The sequence below is a fragment of the Eulemur rufifrons genome, chromosome 2 (genome assembly GCF_041146395.1).
Source record: "Eulemur rufifrons isolate Redbay chromosome 2, OSU_ERuf_1, whole genome shotgun sequence".
Taxonomy (NCBI): Eukaryota; Metazoa; Chordata; class Mammalia; order Primates; family Lemuridae; genus Eulemur; species Eulemur rufifrons.
Genome location: NC_090984.1, coordinates 10,472,200 through 10,494,674, shown reverse-complemented (window position 1 = coordinate 10,494,674; position 22,475 = coordinate 10,472,200). Strand labels below are relative to the sequence as shown.

At 56.5% G+C, this 22,475-nt stretch overlaps 2 protein-coding genes across 5 annotated transcripts; one reads left to right on the top strand and one right to left on the bottom strand.

Annotated features, from left to right (window-relative positions):
* The first annotated feature begins 541 nt into the window (after positions 1–541).
* Positions 542–15,147, top strand: ILVBL (ilvB acetolactate synthase like). Of its 3 annotated transcripts, none has more exons than XM_069477941.1 (16): positions 542–549; positions 7,210–7,354; positions 8,651–8,852; positions 8,991–9,118; positions 9,205–9,343; positions 9,429–9,540; positions 11,217–11,316; positions 11,459–11,556; positions 11,667–11,803; positions 12,553–12,687; positions 13,602–13,716; positions 13,802–13,971; positions 14,048–14,118; positions 14,203–14,274; positions 14,456–14,561; positions 14,691–14,937. In XM_069477941.1, the coding sequence occupies exons 2-16, from the start codon at positions 7,220–7,222 to the stop codon at positions 14,867–14,869; spliced, it is 1,899 nt and encodes a 632-aa protein (XP_069334042.1). In that variant the 5' UTR covers positions 542–549; positions 7,210–7,219; the 3' UTR covers positions 14,870–14,937. The 3 variants fall into 3 exon arrangements, with proteins under 3 accessions (XP_069334042.1, XP_069334034.1, XP_069334028.1); XM_069477933.1 differs by lacking the exon at positions 542–549 and adding an exon at positions 6,560–6,690 and having other exon boundaries at positions 14,691–15,147; XM_069477927.1 differs by lacking the exon at positions 542–549 and adding an exon at positions 6,560–6,680.
* A 117-nt stretch (positions 15,148–15,264) lies between these two features.
* Positions 15,265–22,263, bottom strand: SYDE1 (synapse defective Rho GTPase homolog 1). Of its 2 annotated transcripts, none has more exons than XM_069477903.1 (8): positions 22,148–22,263; positions 20,215–20,556; positions 19,282–19,926; positions 18,887–19,101; positions 18,112–18,238; positions 17,728–17,888; positions 16,917–17,142; positions 15,265–16,544 (listed from the first exon to the last, which is right to left on the bottom strand). In XM_069477903.1, the coding sequence occupies exons 1-8, from the start codon at positions 22,233–22,235 to the stop codon at positions 16,138–16,140; spliced, it is 2,211 nt and encodes a 736-aa protein (XP_069334004.1). In that variant the 5' UTR covers positions 22,236–22,263; the 3' UTR covers positions 15,265–16,137. The 2 variants fall into 2 exon arrangements, with proteins under 2 accessions (XP_069334004.1, XP_069334012.1); XM_069477911.1 differs by having other exon boundaries at positions 20,215–20,357; positions 22,150–22,252.
* Between the last annotated feature and the right edge of the window lie 212 nt (positions 22,264–22,475).

Here is a 22,475-nt window from a genome sequence, read left to right as displayed (position 1 = left end):
CATGTGTATTTTGAGACTTGCCGAGTGGTGTCACGGAACAGTAGGTGGATTGCAGTGTGTTTAGCCATCCACCTGTGGAGGGACATTTTTCTTTCTCCGGTTTTCGGCTATTACAAATAAAGCTCTGATGAACAATCGTGTGCAGGTTTTGTGTGGCTGTCATATTGTCCCAAACCCTCTCTGGCTTCCCAATTCACTTCGAATAAAATTCAAAGTCCTCTTGCCGTCTGTAAAAGAAAACAAAACCTTCCTGGTTTTTGCTTATTGTTTGACTGCATCTCGTCCCTGCCTCTTCTCTGCTCTCTTTGTTCTAGCTGTCCTTGCCTTTCTGACTGACTGTGCACCATGCAAAGCTTGTCTTACCCGTAATAAGTTGAATGGGGTGCCCCTAACTCCAAATATGCCCATCTAGAACCTGTGAGTGTGACCTTCTTTGGAAAAATTGTCCATGCAGATGTAATTAGATGAAAGATCTTGAGATGAGATCATCCTAAATTAGGGTGGCCAGTGTCTTTATAAGAGACAAAAGAGGAGAGGACGTGGACACAAGCTAGGAGGCCATGTGAAGACACAGGCAGAGATTGGAGCGATGCGGCCAAAAGCCAAGAAATGCCTGGAGCCTCCAGAAGTGCACGGCACAGCCAATATCTCAACTTCAAATTCTGGCCTCTAGAACTATAAGGGAATTAATTCCTGTTGTTTTAAGCCACCAGTTTGTGGTAGTACATTAGGGCAGCCAAAGGAAACCCCTAAACCACCTTGGGCCTTTGCATTGGCTATTCCCTCTGCCTGGATCTCTGTACAGCTCACTTCTTCCTGGTGTCTCTGCTCAAATGTCACCTCCTCAGAGAGCCTTTCTGTCTATCCTAGCTAAGAGAGCCCCTCCCTCTGTCCCTCTAACTCTATACTTTGCCGTGCTTCTCTTTAAATACCAATCACTGTGGATATATGATATTTGTTTTCCTTATTATTTTTTCCCCCAAGAGACAGAGTCTTGCTCTGTCGCCCAGGCTGGAATGCAGTGGCATCATTATAGCTCACTGCAGCCTCCAACTGCTGGGCTCAAGGGATCCTCTTGCCTCAGCCTCCCAAGTAGCTAGGAGTATAGGCACTTGCCACCATGCCTGGCTAATTTTTTCCTTTTTTTGTAGAGACAAGGTCTTGCTTTTGCTAAGGCTGGTCTCATACTCCTGACCTCAAGCAATCCTCCCTCATCAGCCTCCCAGAGTGCTAGGATCACAGGTGTGAGCCACTTCAGCAGGCCAAGATTTCCCATCTTAACCACGTCTAAGTGTACAGTTCAATGGCACACTCAGAACTGTGCCCTATGAACAGTACATTCATAAACTGGTATAACAGTAACCTCCACTCTATCACCAAGACTCTTTGCATCTTGCAAAATTGAAACTCTGTCCCCATGAAACAGTAACTTCCCAGTTCCTCTCTTTCCCCAGCCCCTGGCAACACTGTGCTTGCTACTTTGTAGAATTTCTGCTACAGTACATTTAAAAAAGCCTGCCTCTTTCGAGGCCTAGGACAAGGAGGAAAAATTTGCATTTGGATCTCATTGTTGGTAACACTTAGGTTTTTTTGGGGGCGGGGGGCAAGTGTGGAACAATGGATCGGGAACTCTGACTCTTTGGGAACAGCAGTGAGGTTGTGTTCATGGAACATGACCCTGTGAATGTCTGTTGATCCCTCCCCTTATTAAGGAGAGAAACCTTAAGAGTGGAGGCCTGACAATTAGCATGGGTAACATTTGACTATTAACATCATCTCAGAAGGAAAAAAAAAAAAGGAATGGGGAAAAACCTGTTTGGAGGTTGTTGCATCTTGAGGTTCTAAAACATAACACCTCTTTGTACCAGCCAGATGCCTTTCTTAGCGTCTTCCCACCCACACTTATGGGGAAAGCCGTCTAGACTGGCTGTCTCTGCTTCAGCAGTGGCAGCCAACCCTCACCCCCTCCACCAAATCCGCTCCTAAGCCCTCTTGCCAATCTGCACTAAGGAGCTTGAGTTGCGCTGTTTGTGTGCAGGGTACCCAAACTCCCTCCAGTAAGTGGTGTTTGTTACTCCCCCACCATTTTACAGATGACTCCTCCTCTACTCTTACTTTGTTGTTTTTTTTTTTTAGAAATGAGATCTCACTTTGTTGCCCAGGCTGGAGTGCAGTGGCCTCATCACAGCTCATGGCAGCCTCAAACTCCTGGGCGCAAGTGATCCTCCTGCCTGAGCCCCCCAAATAGCTAGGGCTGCAGGTGTGCACCACCATGCCTGGTTAATTTCTTATTGTAGATATGGGATCTCACTATATTGCCCAGTCTGGTCTTGAACACCTGGCCTCAAGCGATCCTCCCATGTCAGCCTCCCAAAGTGCTAGGATTGCAGGTGTGAGCCACGGCACCCAGGCTCTTGTGTTACTTCTAGCCAGCCCCTTGATGGTTTTCTCAACCCCCTTTTTATTTCGGTGTCCCGGTTCCTGCTTCCTCATAGCTTCTGTGCCTCATGTCTGAGCCTCTTACATCCTAGCTCTCCAGATCTTTGCATCTCTGGATGCTTCCAACAGATCACCTCTCTTTCCCTCCCTCTCTGCTTCAAAATTCCAAGAGACAATCTATAACCCAAATGCAGTGAGTAGAATAGTGTTGCCCCCAAATTCATGTCCACCTGGAACCTCAGAACATGACCTTATTTGGAAATAGAGTTTTTACAGGTGTAATTCAGGAAAGGATCTTGAGATGAGATCATCCTGGATTAGAGTGGGCCCTAAATCCAACGACAAGCGTCCTTATAAGAGACAGAAAAGGACATACAGAGATATAGAGAGGAAGGTGATGTGACGGCAGAGACAGAGAGTGGAGTAATGCATCTACAAGTTAAGAATGCCAAGAACTGGGCTGTGCATGGTGGCACATGCCTGTAACCCCAGCGCTTTGGGAGGCTGAGATGGGAGGATTGCTTAAGGCAGGAGTTCCAAGATCAGCCTGAGCAAGAGTGAGACCCCGTCTCTACAAAAAAGAAAAAAATTACCTGGGCATGGTGGCGTGCACCTGTAGTCCTAGCTACTGGGGAGGCTGAGGCAGGAGGATTGCTTGAGCCCAGGAGTTCCAGGCTGCAGTGAGCTATGACTGCACCACTGCACTCCAGCTTGGGTGACAGAGTGAGATCTTGTCTCTAAAAGATACATAAGTAAGTAAACACAAAAGATTGCCAAGGATTGCTGGCAGCCACCAGGAGCCAGGAGAGTGGCATGTATGGAACAGATTCTCCTTCAGGGCTCCGGGAAGGAACCAAGCTGGCAGACACCTTGATTTCTTGATTTGGGACTTCTGGTCTCTTGAACTCTGAGAAAGTAAATTTCTGTTGTCTTAACCCTCTCAGTCGTTACTACAGCCCTAGGAAAGGAATGTAGAATGTACCAATCCGGGATTTCGTGCCGCCTTATCTCCCCGGTGGCAGGCCCACAATGAAAGGCCAACCAAACACAGGTTTGTGAAAGTAGCAAATAGTGAAAGCATTTTGCAAACCAGAGGGTATTTGTGTCAGAAGATGCAATCTTCTCAAAGCTCCCAGGTTAGCTCTGGGCACTGAAACTGTCCACGTCAGCAACGTAAGAGCATACGCTCACAGCTTCCAAAAGTGTGGAGTTTATGATTTTAGGGCTAGGAGGATGCATGCTTTTTGTTTTAATGGTGATGCATTTATTTTAAAGGGTATCAGAGAAGGCATAATGAATACATCAAAAATGTGAGTTCGTGGACAATATCAGGATGGAGCTAAACAAAAGGGAGGCTTCTCTTCCAAAAAATGACAGTGTGGTGGATAAGAACACAGACTTTGGAGCCGGCCTTCCTGTGTCCAACTCATAACTCTATCATTCCCTGATGCTGTGACTTTGCTGAGGCTGTCAATTGCTTTTTATTTTTTCTTATCAGATAAATAGAGCGCATATCTGATGTGTTTAAAATAGAGGCTGGCTCACGGCACCTCAGTGACAGAAGGTCTAAATGCAATGTGGGAGCTTGAATGGGATTCCGGAATGGAAAAGGACATTAGTAGAAAAATGGGAGACATTTGAATAAAGTCTGGAATCTAGTGAATAGTAACGTGCCAACATTGACTTCTTAGTTCTGAAAAATGCACCCTTGTTCTGTAAGATGTTGACCATAGGGTGCAAAATTTACAACTTTTGTTTAGATCTGAAATTATTCCCAAATCAAAAGTTTATTTAAAACAGTAAAGGAACTGATGCGGTCAAAGTCGTGAATGTGGAGCTCGAATGGGTGAAGTTCGGGAAACCATGTGTTAAAGCCCACCCCTGGCTGGCTTGTGACCCGGCTCCAGGATGGGAGAAATGAACCCTGAAATGAGGAACTGAACCCTGAAATGAAATGAGTTTCAGGTAAACATGAATCTGGGAGGTTCGTGGCAAGTTGGGGAAAGTTCAGCAAACCTTGCCTCGGACCAAAGGATTTTGCTGGAGAAATGCCAATTGTTGTTCTAACAGGCAATGTTTCTGTCCAAAAGGACAGCTGGAAGGGTCAGGATTTTTCATTCATATCTTCTTTTTGCCACATTCTAGATGACACTTTTTGCTGTTCCTGTGGGTGAGAAATTACTCATCCGTTCAGCAGGAGTTTATGAATATATTAATATCTTTGTACCCAGCTCTGGATCTTAGTTTGAGTCACCCAGAAGTAGACTGAGCAAGCAGTTTGTTGGAGAAGTTGGATAGATGATCCAAGGAAACTCTAGTAGGGAAGTGGGGAAGTGATTTGGGGAAGGGAAGGCAGCCAGTAAAGAGTGTGTACCCAGCAAGTTGCCACTGTGGGCAACTGGGGCTTTATTGCACTGGGAGAGTCTGGGAGTGAGTGTAAGAACACACGTGTGAGTTGTCCCGCCCAAGGGGTGAGAGAGAACTGGGGTATTTATCCACCAGTGTCCTCAAGTCACTGGATTGAGGGTTGTTTCCCCAGGGGGAGGCATTAATTCCTCAGCACTTCTGGCCTGCTGCACGGTTGGGTAAAACAGGTTTTGGTGGCCAGAGAAATCCTCAAAGAAATGCAGGTGCTGCAGCTCCAGGTAAGCACAAGGGGATGTGCATGGGCCCCAAACTCTACGCCCTGTGATAGGCATGGGGAAGCCAGACATGCTTAAAGCACAATACCCATCCTTGAGGTGCTCCCAGTCTGTGGGGCTGAGGGAGCACTGCCTGATTTCCCATTCTGCCTCTATGACTTTCAAGCTGTGTGATCTTGGGCAAGTTCCTTAACCTCTCTGAGCTTCAGTTTCCTCATTTGTAAGATGAGGATAATGAGAATAAGCTGGCCTTACAGAGCTGTTGCAAGGATTAAAGGAGTTAATACGTGAAAAGTGCCTAAAACAGCCCCTGGCACATAATGTAAGTGCTTGACAAACAGTAATGACCACGGTTTCCTTTTTGGCTGTGGGAGTTTATTGGGAGTTTAATTGGGCCTCGAAGGTCCTTCTGGAAAGTTTGCATTTTATCCTGTTAATTATGGGCCCTCACTAAAGAGTGTCAGGCAGGAAGTGACTCCCTCGAACTGCCCTTGCAGAGCTGGGGGACTGGGGAGTTGACTGAGGGACAGGAGGGAGAGGGATCCATTTGGAGACTGCATAATTCAGAAGAGCTCTCATGGAGTGGCGGGGAAGAGCCTGTTTCGATGGGGTTCACGAGGAAATAGGAGGCGCTCTCACAGATCAGCGAGTGGAGATTTTAGCAAAATTCCTCCATAAAAACAGAGCAGTGTAACAACAGGTGGAGGTGTCTTTGTAGGTGAGTTTTTGTCTTTGTAAACGGGTGAGATTACAACCTAGGAATGAGTCAGTAGAAGGCAGAATTAAGAATGGGGCAGGATCCTCAGAGGGAAATCCCTGAAGTTGACAGGGGATGGGAGCCAGTGTAAAAATGGCAGGATTTGTCTTGGACAGAAGCAGGGAGCAGAATGACACCCTCTTCACCGATGGGGAGATCATTTTCCAGAGGCAGGACGGTGCAATGGGGTGGAACGCGGGCTGCAGCCAGGGACCAAAGGGCTTCAGAGAACCTGTTCCTCCGCTTACTAAACAAACCAAGCGGCGCGGGAAGTGTGAGGGGCCCGCGGGGGCGTGGCCAACATCGGGGCGGGGCTACAGGCGAGGGGTGGGCGGGGCCTGGTGCTTGGGCTCGAGCGAGGCTTGCTCGGGACGAGGTCCTGGATGGCGGGGCTTCTGGGGAACGGGCTGTTGAACACCCACGCCCAGCCTACGTGAAAAGGCACACGGACCGGCTGGGGTAGAACGCGAGCTGCGCTCCCGGGGCTCGAACCTAGGTCCTGCTATGTGTGGCCAATGGAAGGCTGTGGAAGGTGGGCCGGCAAAGGTCTTGGCCAATGAAGATGCAGGGGGGCGTGGACTATCGGTTAAAAAAAAGAGGTGTGATGCCTGCAGTGCGAATCAATGAAAGGCGGGGGAAGGTGGGGCCTGTGCGCGAGGCGGCCAATAGAAACAGGGTTCTTACGCGCGGCCCAGGGGCAAGGCTCCCGGCTCTGCGCAAACGCATCGGGCCGCACTACGGGGCGCCGCTGAGCTCAGTGAGCTAAAAGAGGGTTCCAGCCGCGCGCTCGGGTCATGTGACGCTGAGGGCGCCGAATTCTGCTGGAGTCAGCGCCATTTCCTGTACGTGAAGGTCGAAGAGCCTCGGGGGTCGGGCCAGTGTCCGAGAACCATCCCGATGCGATTTGGCCCGTGGTCTGGGGTCGCGGGGGGGGGGGTCAGTCTCGGGCTAGGCGGTGTCTGAGGGGAGAGGCGTGGCTTGAGCAGAGGGTCGCGTGTGGTAACCTGGGGGCGTGGCCTGATGTCACGCGGGGCGGGCTTACTGCTGGGGCTGAGGTTAGGGATCTTGTGGTAAGAGAGGGGCGTGGCTTCCCGCCGACCCTGTGACACATAGGTAAGTGGGAAAATAACTCTCTTGATGCAGTTGTCGCTGCCTTAACCTAAGGTGGTGACGTAAGGGGCCAGGGCTGGAGCCGTGAGGGGCGTGGCCTGTCAGAGCCTAGTTGCCTACGGGCGTGGCCTGGGAGTCGGGGGCGTGGCCGAGCAGAAACAGGCGGCAGAGGGCGTGGCCCGGCATCTGGGCGGGGAGAGAAGGGGATGTACTTTTTTTCCTGTCTGTGCTCAGGTCTTGGCACTGCCTTGTCTTCCTTAGGTGCCACCTCATGGAGACTCCCATGGCCGCCGCCCCTGCCGGGTGCTGCTTCTCCTCTTTCCTGCTCCTGGCCTTTGGGACGCTGGTGGCCGCCCTGCTGGGTGCGGCTCACCGCCTGGGGCTCTTCTATCAGCTGATGCACAAGGTGCGGTGCCTGGAGGGGCAGATGGGAGGTGAGCTGGGGGACCGCCAAAGAAGGAGGGGCCTCATGGTGCTCCTTCCAGCGCGCCCATTTTACAGGCAGGGAAAGCGAGCCCCTACTAGTCCAGAGGGCCTGGTCGGAGGATTCTGTCCAGGGCCCTGCCCCCATTGCCAAGCTGCATGTGAGGGCCTAGACTTTGCCACTAGTAAGAGATAATCCGAAAGCCACTGAAAGGACACTCACACGCCGCCTACCTCCTTCCCCAGGGTCCCCGAGACCTTTTCACATAGCAGATAGACAGCACTCTGGTTGTACTTCCTAAACCCCGTGGGATCAGTGGCTTGAGGGCAGGCACCAGAGGGGTGGCAGTGACAGTTTTCCTCTGCTGAGCTAAGCGCTTTCGAGGGGTTTTTCTCACGTACCCCTTACCACATCCTTGAAAGTAGGTGCCGTTGTTTCTGTCCTCAGAAACTGAGGCTCAGAGAGGTTGTGTGGTTGTTTGCCCTAGGTGACCTGTTTGGGAAGAGCTTACCCCATGGGCTGTGTGCGCCCTGAACTACTTACTCCTCTGTCAGAAATTAACCCCTTCCCCAAGCCCCCTCTCCAATCTTTTTTCTTCTAGCTGGGTCCAACTTTGACCTCTCCCTCCTTAAACCGCTCTTCAGTTCTTCTTCTCTTAGCTGGGAGCCATGCCACTGACAGTGATGACTTGTGGAGAGTCAAGGCAAAGGCTTCAGGTGTGCGTGCCAGCAGGCGCTCCTATGCCAGGCACGTGGGGGTGGCAGCCTGTCAGCTGGGCCTGAGCCTGCTTAGCACTGCGTGGGAGGGATCAGGTAGGCGAGAGGCAGCAGTGCAGCTGCCAGACCCTGCCAGGATTCCAGAGGGCAGGAAGAAGTCAGCAGATGGTTCCCTGCCTTGTGCTCCTGGCCAAGCTCTCCTGGGTTATATAGATCCATCTTTCTTCTCCCCTTTCTCTAATTGCTGCCATTCCGTAGGGGGTCAGCGTAACAGAATAGGCTGCTTGAGAGTGTGGGTTCTATCAGACTTTGAATCTTGCTTGGGCAAATCTTGGTGTCCTTAGCTGTAGAAGGGATATAGTGACAAGAGGATCTGGTAATCCGGTGTTCTTTGCTCTGAGCCTAGCATATAGTATAAATGTGTGCCTAACCAAGACGGAGGTTCCCCTGACCTCTGACTCTGTTCCAGCCCCCCAACCTGGGACAGAGGGATTGCCCCCTCTCTCCAGCTGCCCTTGCCCTGGCCCTTGACATTCTTGCTCCTCCCGCTCTCCCCGCCCAGGTGGACAAGGCGAGTGTCCGGCATGGCGGGGAGAATGTGGCGGCTGTGCTGAGGGCCCATGGCGTGCGGTTTCTTTTCACGCTGGTGGGCGGGCACATTTCCCCGCTGCTGGTGGCCTGCGAGAAGCTGGGCATCCGTGTGGTGGACACACGTCATGAGGTCACTGCCGTCTTCGCCGCTGATGCTGTGGCCCGCCTGACTGGTGAGGGCGTTGCAGGGAGGGCTGGGGGCTGGTGGGAATGTGGGATGGGGTGTCTGTCAGGGATCAGGTTTGTTCAGGGATGAGGATGGCAGGATGGCTAGGAAGGTGGGCATGGCCATGACGGAATCTGTCTTCCAGGGACAGTGGGCGTGGCAGCAGTGACAGCAGGCCCTGGCCTCACCAACACAGTGACCGCGGTGAAGAATGCTCAGATAGCACAGTCCCCACTCCTGCTTCTGGGTGGGGCTGCCGCTACTCTGCTGCAGGTGCCTAGACCTTGGGGGATGGTGGGGGCCCCAGGGAGGCTCAAAGGGCTCACATGGTGACCCTGCCCCACCCCTGTTTCTGCCAGAACCGGGGTGCACTCCAGGCCATTGATCAGATGTCCCTGTTCCGGCCACTCTGCAAGTTCTGTGCATCTGTGCGGAGGGTGCGGGACATCATGCCCACCCTGAGGGCTGCGATGGCTGCTGCCCAGTCAGGCACCCCAGGTCGGTGGGGGAGGTGGTGGTCAGGCCGTGGGGCCTAGGGGCTGGAGGAGGTGTTATAGGCTCAGTGTCCTTCCTTTCCCTGCAGGTCCAGTGTTTGTGGAGCTACCCATTGACGTGCTATATCCCTACTTCATGGTCCAGAAGGAGATGATGCCAGCCAAGCTTCCCAAGGGCCTCGTGGGTCGAGGGATCTCCTGGTGAATAGCCCCAGCCCCAGCATACTCTTTCCATCCCCTGCTCTCTCCTGCAGCCTCCTACCTCTCTCCATCCTCCTTTGATTTGCACATCACTGAGAGCAGTCATCCCCGGGGATTCCAGGTAGAGGGAATGGCAGGTGCAAAGGTCCTGAGGCAGGAATTAACTTGGTGGGTTGAGAAAGCATGGTGGCTCTTGTGAAGATAGCAGGTGAGCAGAGAGCAGAGGCTTAGAGCAGCCCTCCTATCCCCTCCTCCACTTCTCCCTCCTCCTCCTCCTCCTCGCCCCCCCTCCTCCCCTTCCCCTCTACCCCTTCCCTTTGCCTGTTCCTGCCCCTCCCGTTCCAAATATTTAGTGAATGCCAGCTATGCACCAGGTATCAGGACAGGCATGGGGCAACCTCGATGAACAGAACAGTCAGGTTCCTGTGCTTTGGGTGTGTGAGAAGCACTTGAGGTCTGGCTCCAGCAGTAGTGATTTTTGTTCAGTGGCCTCGTTCTGGATGCACCTGTCCCCTGTGTTCCTCCCTTTCCCTCGGGCTGCCCCTTACAAGGCTGGCTCTTCCTGGCCTTCTCTGTAAATGTTGGGGTTGCCCACGGTTCCATCCTCCACCTCTTCTCTTTCTCTGCAACCTCGGCCCCTCCTTAAACAGAGGGAGCAGAGGCTCCTGGCTCTGAGTTCCGACTGCCAAGCTTCTGCCAGGGCCCACGTGTCTATCTTTGACTGGATTGAGTGTCCCTTGAGGTCAGGGGCTGGGTGGGATTTATTAATATCTTTGTGTCTTTGGGGCCTGCACAGGGCCTTAAGGACAGTTGGTGCTCTGGGCCCAACGAATAAAGAGACAGAGAAGGCGAAGTCCCAAGCAGGCGAGGACAATGTTAATAACTCCCGTGGGTCAAATGTTTTGCAAAGCGCCTTACAGCCTCAATGGATAGATCCTTGAACCTTGGGACAGAAGTTTTTTTTTTTTTTTTTGAGACAGAGTCTCACTCTGTTGCCCAAGCTAGAGTGCTGTGGCGTGAGCCTAGCTCACAGCAACCTCAAACTCCTGGGCTTAAGCAATCCTGCCTCAGCCTCCTGAGTGGCTGGGACTACAGGCATGCGCCACCATGCCCGGCTAATTTTTCTATATATATATTTTTAGCTGTCCATATAATTTCTTTCTGTTTTTAGTAGAGACGGGGTCTCGCTCTTGCTCAGGCTGGTCTCGAACTCCTGAACTCAAACAATCCTCCCGCCTCGGCCTCCTAGAGTGCTAGGATTACAGGCATGAGCCACCGCATCCGGCTGGGAGGGAAGCTTTTTTTTTACATTTTACAGAAGAGGAAGCTCCAAAAGGTGAAGTCACTTGTCTAGAGTCATGCAGCTAGGAAGTGGCAGGGCCAGGACTCAAGCGCACATTGATCTGACCCACAACCTTGACCCTGATCCTGGCACTCCGGGCCTGTGTTACTTGTTCCTGGGGGGCTATGTCAGGTTGAGGTGGTTACCAGACACTACCGAGGGAAAGCAGCAGCTAGAGACTTGGTCACTGGGGGTCTGTCTCTGGGCTGTCGCTTGCCCACCCGTCCCCATTTGGCTCCTTTGCTGGCTCCTTTCCCGGCCCCTGTCCTTCCGTAGCACCTGGAATCCCTGTACTTAATCCTGGTTCCTTGGCCCCCGCCTCTCCCCCTTGCAGGTACTTACAGAATCACCTGACCAACCTCTTTGCGGGGGCCTGGGAGCCTCAGCCTGAGGGACCCCTATCCCTGGACATCCCCCAGGCGTCCCCCCAGCAGGTGAGTAGTCACCTCTCTTCCTGGACCAAGGACCCCTGCCTGGCAGGGCCCCCGACCCTGTCCCTGAATCAGCACCGCGGCCTTGATTGTGGGGCTGTTGGCGACTCAAGGATGGCCCTTGAAGCCCCATCTCTCACCCCAGGTTCAGCACTGTGTGGAGATCTTGAGCCGAGCCAAGAGGCCGCTCATGGTTCTGGGAAGCCAGGCTCTGCTGTCCCCGACACCGGCCGACAAGCTTCGGTGAGAAGTCCCAGCCCTGTCCTTCCTGTCACGTCCCTGGTCCTCTGGTGCCCTGTGGGGAGGGGCCAGGCTCTTGGTCATGCTGACCTCTGCTCTGTCTGGACTCCCAGGGCTGCTGTGGAGACCCTGGGTATCCCCTGCTTCCTGGGGGGCATGGCACGGGGCCTGCTGGGCCGCAACCACCCCCTCCACATCCGGCAGAACCGTAGCGCGGCCCTGAAGAAGGCGGATGTCGTTGTCCTAGCAGGTGGGCCTCAGCTTCCTCCCCTCCTTCCCTCCAGGCATCCTTCATCCTGTGACCCAGCTCCAGGCAAAGGATGAACATCTAGTGCAAACCTATCATACTCCATACACGTTTTCACATAAAGCGATTTGAGCCCCACCAGGTGCATAAGAGGTGTAGCAGTTAGCTATTGCTGTGTAATAACCATTCCCAAACTCAATGGCTTAAACTGCGTTTCTGAGTTCTCAAGCCTTAACTATAGGTTAGGTAGTAGTTCTGGGTTCGGCTGGGCTCATTCATGAGTCTGCACTTGGGTAGGCAGGTAGGCAGCTGTGCCAATCCAGGCTGGGCTCGCTCGTCTATTTGGGGGCTGGCAGGCTCTGTAGCTGGTCTGGGATGGCCTCAGCTGGGGTAACTGAGTTCTCCACTCCTGCCCCCACACCCCGCCATGTTTCTCAGCCTCCAGTGAGTGGCGGATGAGAAACCTCACGGGCTGGGGGAGCAGTTATTCAAGAGGGAGAGTGGAAGCTGTGTGGCTTCTCCAGAGCAGTCTCTGGAATGGCTCCCTGTCACCTCTGCCACATTCTGTTGGCCAAAGCATGCCATGAGGCCAGCCCAGATTCAAGGGTGGGCAGCTGCAAAGTCATTGCAGATGGCACCGGTGCAGGGAGAGGTGAAGAATGGGGACTCTCTTGCATTCGGTCCACTACAGTGGATCAAGTATAAGGTAAGGGGCATCCTTCAGGACATAGGCCCTCTGTCTTCCACCCTAGGAACTGTGTGTGACTTCCGCCTATCCTATGGTCGTGTCCTCAGCCGCAGTAGCAAAATCCTCATCGTTAATCGTAATCGCAAAGAGATGTTGCTCAACTCGGACATCTTCTGGAAGCCCCAGGAGGCCGTGCAGGGTGAGTCCCCTGATACTTCCCCCCAACAGATGTGCCTCGTCCTTTGCGGCAGCTGGTTTGAGCAGGGTGCTGGTGATCGAGGCCCACACCTTGCCTCAATCAGCTAGTCAGCCAGACATATAGTTGGCTCTCAGACTGCTGGGCGCGCCTGCAGGACAAATGGTGAGGTGGGCACAGAGGGAGGCTTGGAAACATGCATGTGGTCATGTTCCCTCTTGCACTACTCACTGCCCAGGACAGAGAGCTCCCTCCTTGGCCCTGAGCCTTCTGTCATCTTGCCATAACTCACCTGGCCCATCGTTCTAAGCACATTGACTCTCCTTTGCAATGTAGGCGATGGGGCACTCTTGCGTTAAGCAGAGAAGTGGCACTATCGCATTTATGTTTGCAAAGGTCCTCTCTGGCACCTGGCAGGCAGCAGGCTGAAGGGAGCCAGGCTGAGTTCAGGGGGGCTGTTAAAAATGGCCAGGACAGAAGTGATGTGAGAAGCTCAACTTCTTGGGGCCTCTGATCATTTCAAAAATGAGGATGGTGAAAAGTATGTTACCGGGCTGTTTATTCATTGACTCTAGTAATGCTCGCTCGGGGCTTCTGCATGTCTGAGTTTGAGAGATGTGTGGTGCATGCAGCTGTTTTTTATCAATGCGTTTCAGAGGCAGGATTGACAGGACTTTGTGATCCGGGGTGTGGGCAAGAGGGAGGTGATGAGACCAGCTTGGGTGTGCAACCTGTTTTGTGCTCCCTCAGCCTTGTTTCTCAGGCCTTGCCCTGTCTCTAGCATTTTTCTGGCAGGTTCTGGGGTATGTTTCCCCCATTTTGTTCTCGAATCAGCCCTCGCCCTACCTTTGGGCCCCTGTTGCTGCAAGGGCAGGAGGAAGCCACCTCCCCACAGCTATGCCCTGTCCTTTCTCCAGGAGACGTGGGCTCCTTCGTGCTGAAGCTGGTGGAAGGCCTTCAGGGCCAGACGTGGGCCCCAGACTGGGCGGAGGAGCTGCGGGAAGCTGACCGGCAGAAGGAGCAGACCTTTCGGTGGGGGCTGAGGGCAGTGGGGATGGGAGGCGGGTTCCCACAGGCTCTGCTGCCAGCCCTGCTCACCTCCACTGCCCCGTTGCAGGGAGAAGGCCACGATACCCGTGGCCCAGCACCTGAACCCAGTGCGGGTGCTGAGGCTGGTGGAGGACACCCTGCCTGACAACTCGATTCTGGTGGTTGACGGTGGGGACTTCATAGGCACTGCTGCCCACCTGGTACAGCCTCGCGGCCCCCTGCGCTGGCTCGATCCTGGTAAGGAGGGGTCCAGGTCTGGGGCAGCTTGTGTTTTCCCCATCCTTTCATGCCCACCCGCTCTTGCTTCTCCTAGGGGCCTTTGGGACTCTGGGAGTTGGCGCGGGATTTGCACTCGGGGCCAAGCTGTGCCGGCCAGATGCCGAGGTGAGGCGCTGGAGGTGGGAGATGTCCTGCATTCTGGGCCATGAGCCACCCTAACCATCCTGGGTCCCCCACCACTCCTTCCAGGTCTGGTGCCTGTTTGGGGACGGAGCCTTTGGCTATAGCCTCATCGAGTTTGACACGTTCGTCAGACACAAGGTGACTGGGCTGCCCTAAGGGAAGCTTAGAGCCTGGGGTTCTGGGAGAGATATCGGCAGGGGTGGGCTGAGTAGGGAGGGAGCCACCTATGTCTGGCAGAGGCCCTGTCCCTGTCTCTGTCCTCTGGGTGGCCACACCTTGAGGCTGAAGGCTACAGCTTGGCGTCATCTTTTTCCTACAGATCCCAGTGATAGCCTTGGTAGGGAATGATGCAGGCTGGACTCAGATTTCTCGGGAGCAGGTGCCCTCTCTGGGCAGCAATGTGGCCTGTGGCCTGGCCTACACTGGTGAGGAGCCTCAGCAGGGTGGAGGGGATGGGAGGCTGTCTCAGCCCAGCTGGGCTTGTGTTCGTCGTCTGGGCTGGCAGCATGGTGACCTGGGTCCCTGCCCCCTTCTGACTTAATCTCTCCTTTTAGATTATCACAAGGCAGCCATGGGTCTGGGAGCCCGGGGCTTCCTGCTCTCACGGGAGAATGAAGATCAGGTGGTCAAGGTGCTGCATGATGCCCAGCAGCAGTGCCGAGATGGCTACCCGGTCGTGGTCAACATCCTCATTGGGAGGACGGACTTCCGCGATGGCTCCATTGCTGTGTAGGACCTTGTGGGTCAATACGCTTGGCTCCCTTCCTACCCTTGGACTGTGCCTAGCTGGTCTGGAGTCTCATCTTTGCCTGGTATGGGCCTATCCCATAAGGCCCAGTGACTCCACCACCCTCCCTGAGGAGGGGAGGAAGGATCAAAGCTCAGAGGCTCCCTGGCATCCCTAGAGAGCTCTTGGGCCTTTTTCTCCACATGTCTAACTGTGCGCTTTCTCCCTTCCTCTCTTAAAAGACTGAATAAACCACTCTGGCCCATGTGGGCCCAAGTACTCAGTCCCAGAACCTGTGCATATTGATTTATTGTCCACAAAGATGGAGGTGAGGGAAAGAAGAAGGAGACAGGAGAGAACCCTACTTTCCCACTGGAACTCTGGGCCCACTGAGGCACCATTACCAGGGATTTCAGGGTGACTGAGCGCTGTGAACTCTTCCCCCCTCTGTGGTCCCTGAAAGAGCCCCACACGCCTGCTCCAGGCGTGTCCATGCACACTAATCCTCACACACAGACACACACATGCACGGAGGCAATAAATATATTCCGTACCAAAGTGCCCCCAGCCTGATGCTTCAGGTGGAGCCCCTCCAAAAGGGAGGGATTAAGTGCTCAAATTTTTTCAGGGGTAGGGGAAGGGAAATTGGGGAGGGAAACGGGCAGACTCTGTTATCTCCGTTTGCTGGCTGGAGGCCAATCATGGGGTCTTCCCTGGAAAAGAGGGTGGGGAAACCAGCTATCTTTCTATAAGCCCCCCGGCTGTCCCTATCCAGCTAAGCCCAGGATAGGGGCTGCCCCCTGCAAAACAGCACCTCATGATGGCCCTTGGGTCCTCCAAGGGAGGGAGAAACAGAGTGCAGTGCTCAAAGCTAATACTGATTTGGTTGGCAGCAGCAAGAGGACTGACTAGGGGTGTCTCACCACCCTAGGGTGATGCTCACAGTAACTCGTGTTTCCCCGGCCAAGGGGAGGCAAGAGAGGCCAGCCTAGCAAGCGGGAGAACTGCCTTTTGGCAACAAAAGGAGAAGCCCTTGGTGCTCAGGAAAGATGGCCACAACCGCTGGTCCCTAAAATCCGCAGTCTCCGGCCTTCTCAACCAGTGTCCAAAATACTGGGCGCCGGAAACTGGGAATGATTCCGGCAAAAGGAGAATGGTCCCTTGACAACTCCCTAGCAACCAGGCGCTCGGCCTGGGCAAGCAGGTCTGGTCCTCTTCGGTTGTTAGAGCACCGCCTTAGCAACCAGGAGCCCGGTCCTTAGTAACGGGGTGGCTCAGAGGCACACGTTGATCTGCTTGGAGAGCTCTCGCTCCAGGTCCAGGATAAGGGCGTCAAAGTCTTTGAGATTCAGGTGCGGGTTGAAGGGCGCATCGAAGTCGTCTTCGAAGTCAGGGGCGCCTCTCGGCTCGCCCGCCTCCTCCTCGTCGTCATCCTCGCTGTCGCTCCCTGTCACGTGGTCGTAATCGGGCCCGGAAAGGAAGTCTCGCCCACAGGACAGGAAATCCCGCCCGCAAACACTCCAGTCGCCGGCGTAGCGGTTGCTTGGGGGGCTCTCGGGACCTCCCCGGCCGCGGGGCCGAGTCACCACTTCGGGACTCGCTAGCGGCAAGTGCAGCGGCGGCTGTCGTTTGGGCCGCAAGTAGGGCGCCACGTCCGGAGCTTCTGGAGGCAGGCGGGGATCTACGGGGAGAGAGGGTGGGTCATGCGCGAGGACGGCGGCAACCGACCTCTGATTGGCTGCTTAAGGTAACCAGGCCCCTGATTGGCCTGTGAAAAGCCAAGGCCTTCGACCGGATTAGGATTTCATTGGCGGAGCTAGAGCTGGTTGCTTAGGCAACCGGGCCTCTGATTGGCATGTCAAGAGGCAGGACCTCTGACCGCATCAAAGATGGATTGGAGGAAGCTGAACTGGTTGCTCGGGCAACCAGGTACCAGTGTACCAAGGTGAGGGGGCGTGGCCTGCCTCAATTTGGAGACTGATTGGCCCCCGTAGGTGGCATCGTTGCTGCGGCCTGGCCCCGATTGGCGGCGCTGGCCCGGGGGCGGGCTCACCTGGCCAAGACTGCAGCAGGTAGTGCAGCACCTCGATGTGGCGCTTGAAGTCCACTGCGCTGGCGAGGCCTGGGCCAGAGCTGCGGACGCGGGGTCGTGCGGGCGCCTGGCGCGCCGGGAGCAGCACCGGCCCGAAGCATACGGCCAGGTTCTGCGGGGTCATGCGGTTGTGGGCGTGGAAGGAGGAGACGAGGCGCAGGTGGTCCAGGAGAAGCGTCAGCGTGGCCTGGGGAGAGGTCGGGAAGACATAAGACGGGCAAAGTTAGGCCCCTGTCGCACCTGTGGGAGGCTAAGGCAGCTTGGAGTGGGGAAGCTGAGGTTCAAGGTCTCATAACTGTAATCGAGCTAAGACTGTTAATCATTAGGTATTAATATTATGATCCCATTTTGCTGAAGGGGAGACAGGCCAATGCCAACCAGGCTTTGGAATGACAGACCCTGGACTTGAGCCCACTCTGTGTGTTAGGCAGAGTTGGCACGAATCCCGTTTTACAGATGAAGGTATTGAGACACAGAGAAGGATGAGACCTGTTCAGGATCCCACAGCCAGGAACCTCCCTTGCGGGAGGCCGATAGACCTATATTCAGAGTGCATTTTTGACACATCCTGGCTGTGTGACCTTGGGCAACCTCATTCAACTGCTTTGGGCCTCAGTTTCCAAATTTGTGACATGGGATACTAACAGCACCTAGTGCACAGGGATATGATGATGCTGCAAGCTCATGCCCATTGAAGGCCCAGGCATGGGTGAAGCACTCTATGGGTATCAGCCCACTCCATGTCCTGCTGCTCCCACCAGGCCCAACTCACCCTTTCCACATCTGGCAGGCAGCTGAGGAGCCCTCGGGTGCCCTCAGGGCTGGGTGGAGCCCTGCTGGGGGGCGCTTGGGCCATGGCCTCCAGCACCACCTGGTAGAGGGGCTGGGTGATGAGTGGGGTGGGCAACTCTCGGAGATAATCCTTGAGGATGCCTGTGGACACAGAGCCCCTTCAGGTCAGGGAACTCTTGGCTTCTGAGGCCAGAGGGGTCAGTTGGAGCCGGAAGTGGAGGCAGGGAGGAAGAGGAAGCAGAGAAATGTAGGATGGTGAAAACAAGGTCAGAAAGGAAGGGTGAAGTCCCAGAGGGACCACAGGGCTAGCCTTGAAGTGAATTGAATAGGGGTGAGCAGGCAGGGGACAGGGGGCCATGCTGACCAGTGATAACATTGATATCCGGGTACAGGTCCTCAGAGAGGCAGACGGCCGCACTGTCCCGCTCAAAGGCATCCCGAAGCTCTTTCTTCACTGCTGCTGAGCCACACAGACGGTACAGCCCCACTACCTGGGGGTGAGAACAGAGAAAGGATGTCTTCTTGCTGGGGCCACAGACTGATTAGGGACCAGTGGGATGGGGGCTAGAGGTCTGGGCCAGGGTGGCAGTGGACACTGTATTCTGAGAGTTTGGGGACTGGCTGTAGCCTTGCTGGTTGCCTTCCTGCTCCTCTGACACCTGTCACTGGGGTCTCTACCTGGCTGCCTGGACAACCTGACCTTGTAAACCCTCTGCTTGGATCACTTGTCCTGGCTCCCACCTCCTCTGACTTAGGAAACTCTGACTCCTCCTCCAGGAAGCCTTCCCTGACTACCCCAACCAAATCAGGTTTTGCTGCAAGCTCTCCCAGACCCCAGATACTTCCCCTTCTTAACTCTTGTCCCAGTCGCAGTTTTGCATTTGTGAGTTATGAGTCATATCTTTTCCCCATCAGACCCTCAGCCTCAGGAGGGCCTGAATCTTGTCATTAAAGGGTTGGCTGACCCGTGGGTTTTGGGCTGGGTGCTACAGTCTGGGGGAGCCTCCTGCCTCTGTCTAGGTTGATGTTGGAGCTAGGAATGGCTCATGCTTGGGGGAGGGGTCCAGTGTCCATACACTGGGTGTCATGAAGAGTGGATCTGAGGTCTAGGGGCCCAGCAGGGTGGGGTGGGGGCTTACCCGAAGCCCTCGGCGCTCGATCTGCCCAACACACTTCTGGATGATGAGGGGCACCTGGCCTGGGGGCTGCTCCCGCTCCACCAGCAGCGGCAGGGGCAGCCCAAAGACTCGGGACTCAGCTGTGGCAGGTGCTTCCTGCTGCTCCGAAAGGGTCAGCTTGGCATACAGCAGCCCCTGGGGCTCCAGGCGCACAGCCAGCTGTTGGGCCTGGCACCCTGAGGACACAAGGAGGCCTGAGCCAGGTCTGTCCCAAAGGTTCCTGTACCCTGGCCCCCCTACTCCAAGTCACACCCCCCCCTCCCATAGGCTACCCCCCTAGGCACTCTGGGGGGAGGAGGGAACCCAGAGCCAGGTCCTGTGCCCTGCCCCTCCACCCCTGCAGCCATGTGTCCTACCTCGGAAGACCGTGGGCAGCAGCACAGTGCCCTGGGCACAGGGCCGGTGCCGCCTCACACCGGGGTCCCACGCTAGCACTAGGGCCCGCAGTAGCCGCGCGGCCTCCAGCTCCAGGTGGAAGGTGTGGTCCAGCCGTAGGAAGTCCGGCCCCCCTCGAAGTGGCCCTGTCCGGGCCCGGGCCACCCCGTCCACTTGCAGCAGGCAGCAGAGGTTTCTCGGGGTGGCGCCCGGTGCTGGCCGCAGCCCCCCCAGCCCGTACAGGTGCAGGCTGAGGCGGCCCCAGAGTGCGGCTGGGGGTGCCCGGGCTGCTGGGCCCACCTCATAGGGCCGGAAGGCCGTGGGCGACGGGGGCCCTGCTGGACGCTCCGGTGAGTCCCCGTCACTGAGGTAACCGGTCCGCGGGCTCCGGGTGCCCCCGGCCACTGCTGCCCGCCCGGGCCCCCCCACGCTGCTGTCCAGGTGGTAACGGCTGATGACGGAGCCTGCAGGGGCAGCCCTTTCCCGCTCCCGGCCAGCCCGGGGTCCGCGCAGGCTCAGGCGGCGCCTCAGCTCTGGCAGCTTCTTCATCTTCATAGAGAGGCGCCTGGCGGGGCCTGGGGACTTGGTGCGGGAGGCTTTGGTTGGGGGGCTGGAGGGGGCTGCACCTGACGGGAGAGGAGACCTCAGGGTCCAGGAACTTGGGCTTGGGGCGGGGGTGTGAGGCCGGTGCTGACCTGGGGGGCTGGGGGTGCGGGGCTGGTGCTGACCTGGGGGGCGGGGTGGGGGGGTGCGGGTGGGGTGGGGGGATGTGAGGCCTGTGCTGACCTGGGGGGCGGGGGTGTGAGGCCTGGGCTGACCTGGGGGGCAGGGGTGTGAGGCCTGGGCTGACCTGGGGGGCGGGGGTGTGAGGCTAGTGCTGACCTGGGGGGCAAGGGTGTGAGGCTTGTGCTTACCTTGGGGGGCTGGGCCTTCTGGATCAGTGGAGCCTGGCTGTGGCCCTGGGGGCTCAGGTGCTGGGGGTCTGGGGTCTTCTTCAGGGATGGGGTTGTACCAGATCTCGCCAGCAGGCTCCCCACTGCCAGGAGCCCCAGGCCCCAAAGAGGCCTCCTCAGGTGGCTTAGCCCCACCCAGCACCCATCGTCGGCTGCTGGGCTCCAGGCTTTGCAGGTAGGCACCCCGAGCAGGGCTCCGCGAGGCCTCAGGGCTGGGGGGCCCCTCTGCTCCAGCCTGGGACCCTTCCGGAGCCTGGGGCTCTGGCTCTGGAGGGCTGGGCTCTGGGCGCTGGGCTGGGCCACCTGGTGGAGAGCAAGGGGAGTGAAACTCAGCCCCTCCCCCACACTGTCCCCAGAACAGCCCCGTGCAAGTGATCAGCAGGCAGGCAGGATGCCGTGTCCGGCCATGTCCAGCGCTGGCTGGGCTCCTGATAAGTCACTATCCCTGAAGGCCTACTGTGTTGTTTGGAATGGGCAGCTACAGGCTAGCTTAGAGCCCACCTCCTCTCAATCCCTGGCACCCCAAAGGGGACTCTTTCCTTCTAGCCTCAGGGGGTTCCAAGTCAGGTTTCCTAGGGCCTTCAGGCACTGAATTCAGTCTCCACTTCCCCAACCCTTCTCATTAACCCTGGCAGGGAGCCCTGTGTCTGGGTGGCCTTGGGCAAGTTGCTTCCCTTCTCCAAGCTCAGCTTTTGGCTGTGGAATCAGCAGCTTGGATGCCTCCTCCAGGAAGGCCTCAGAGAGCCTCCCGGTCAAGTACACACAGTCTACAGTGGACACTGGCTTGCTCAGGAGACAGGAGCTGGGTTTTCTCTTTCCTGCAGCATGTCACCCCCAGTCTCCCACCCCTTCTGCTCCCCCCTTGCCTGTCTTCCAAACTCGATGGGCCCTGTCCCTCAGTGCAAGCCACATCCCCCATGGGCAATGGCTTTGGGCCTTCCCTTTGCTCCAGCCTCTCTCCTCTCTGACATTCTGGGCTGTTTCCTTTGTGTGTTTGTGTTGTGGGCATCCCTGACCCTTCTCCCCGCCCTGGGAACCTTGGGAATCTTTGGGAAGGCCTGGGGAGGGAGGGGTCAGGTCCACGGAGTGGTCTGGCCTCCTTCCTTTAACTCCTTTGTTCTGGGAACCCCCCATCCCAGCAGCTCCCGGTTTCGCTAAGGTCTCATCTTGCTAGCCTGCTGACCCCCTCCTCTGGTCACCTCCAATTTCCACCCCCCAGGACCCTGTCCAGGGGCCGGGGGAGGGGAGTGCGATCTCTATTGACAGAAGAGTCAAAAGAGCTGTTTAAATCACTTCACTGGCCCCCGGGCACATTACCCAACTGCTCCGTGCCTCAGTTTCCCCATCTGTATGTATAAACGGGACAGTTTCCTGGAGCTGTCTAAGGCAAACGCAGCTGCAGCCACTGGTTACTAGGAGGGAGGGGGGCGGGGGCGGGGGCGGCTACTATGATTGATGCACCGCCCCTCCGTCTCCTCTGCGAGAGTACGCCCCCCACGTCCCAGCCCGTGAGTCCAGGGCTCTCCGCACCCCCTGCCCGGCCGGACTGGGCCCCAGTGTCCCAGCCTCCCAGCCCCTCCTCCCCTCCAGCCTCCAGGCGCTCTGTCGTGGCCCCATTTCCTGTCAGGGGCGAGGCCCCCTCCCGGGCCTCCCTAGAAGCCCGCAGCGCTGGCATCCCGGGCCAGCCGCACATAACGGTCCGCGCCCCCTCCCTCCCAGCTCCTTCCTTCCCGGACCCCCATCCCGCCCCCCAGCTCCAGCCGTCCTGGTCCAAAGGGGGCTTTGCGGGGCTCCCCCTGATCCCCCCAAGCCGTCCCTCCCTGGCGCCCTGGGACATCCCCCTCCAAGGCCGGGCGGGGCTCGGCCCCCCTTTTCCCTATCGGCCCGCGCTCACCGCGCTCCTTCGCGTCCGACTTTTTCCGGGGAAGTTTCTCCCGGCCCCGCAGGCGGGAGAAGGTTTTCCTGAGCAGCGGCTCGGCCATGCTGGGGCCCGGGCCGGGCCGAGTGCGCGCCCCGGGCTCCGGCCGCACCGCCGCGCGCCCTCCCTGCCCGCCCCGCGCCAGCAGGAAGCGCATTCCCGGAATGCTTGGCCCAAACTTTTTTTTTTTTTTTTTCTCCCCTTCCCGCGGCCCGAGCAGGCGATGCTGGGATATGTAGTCGTCTGGGGCCGGGAGAAGAGGTGATGGGGGCTCTGGGCTGCGCCCCTGCGCTCCAGCTGCTAC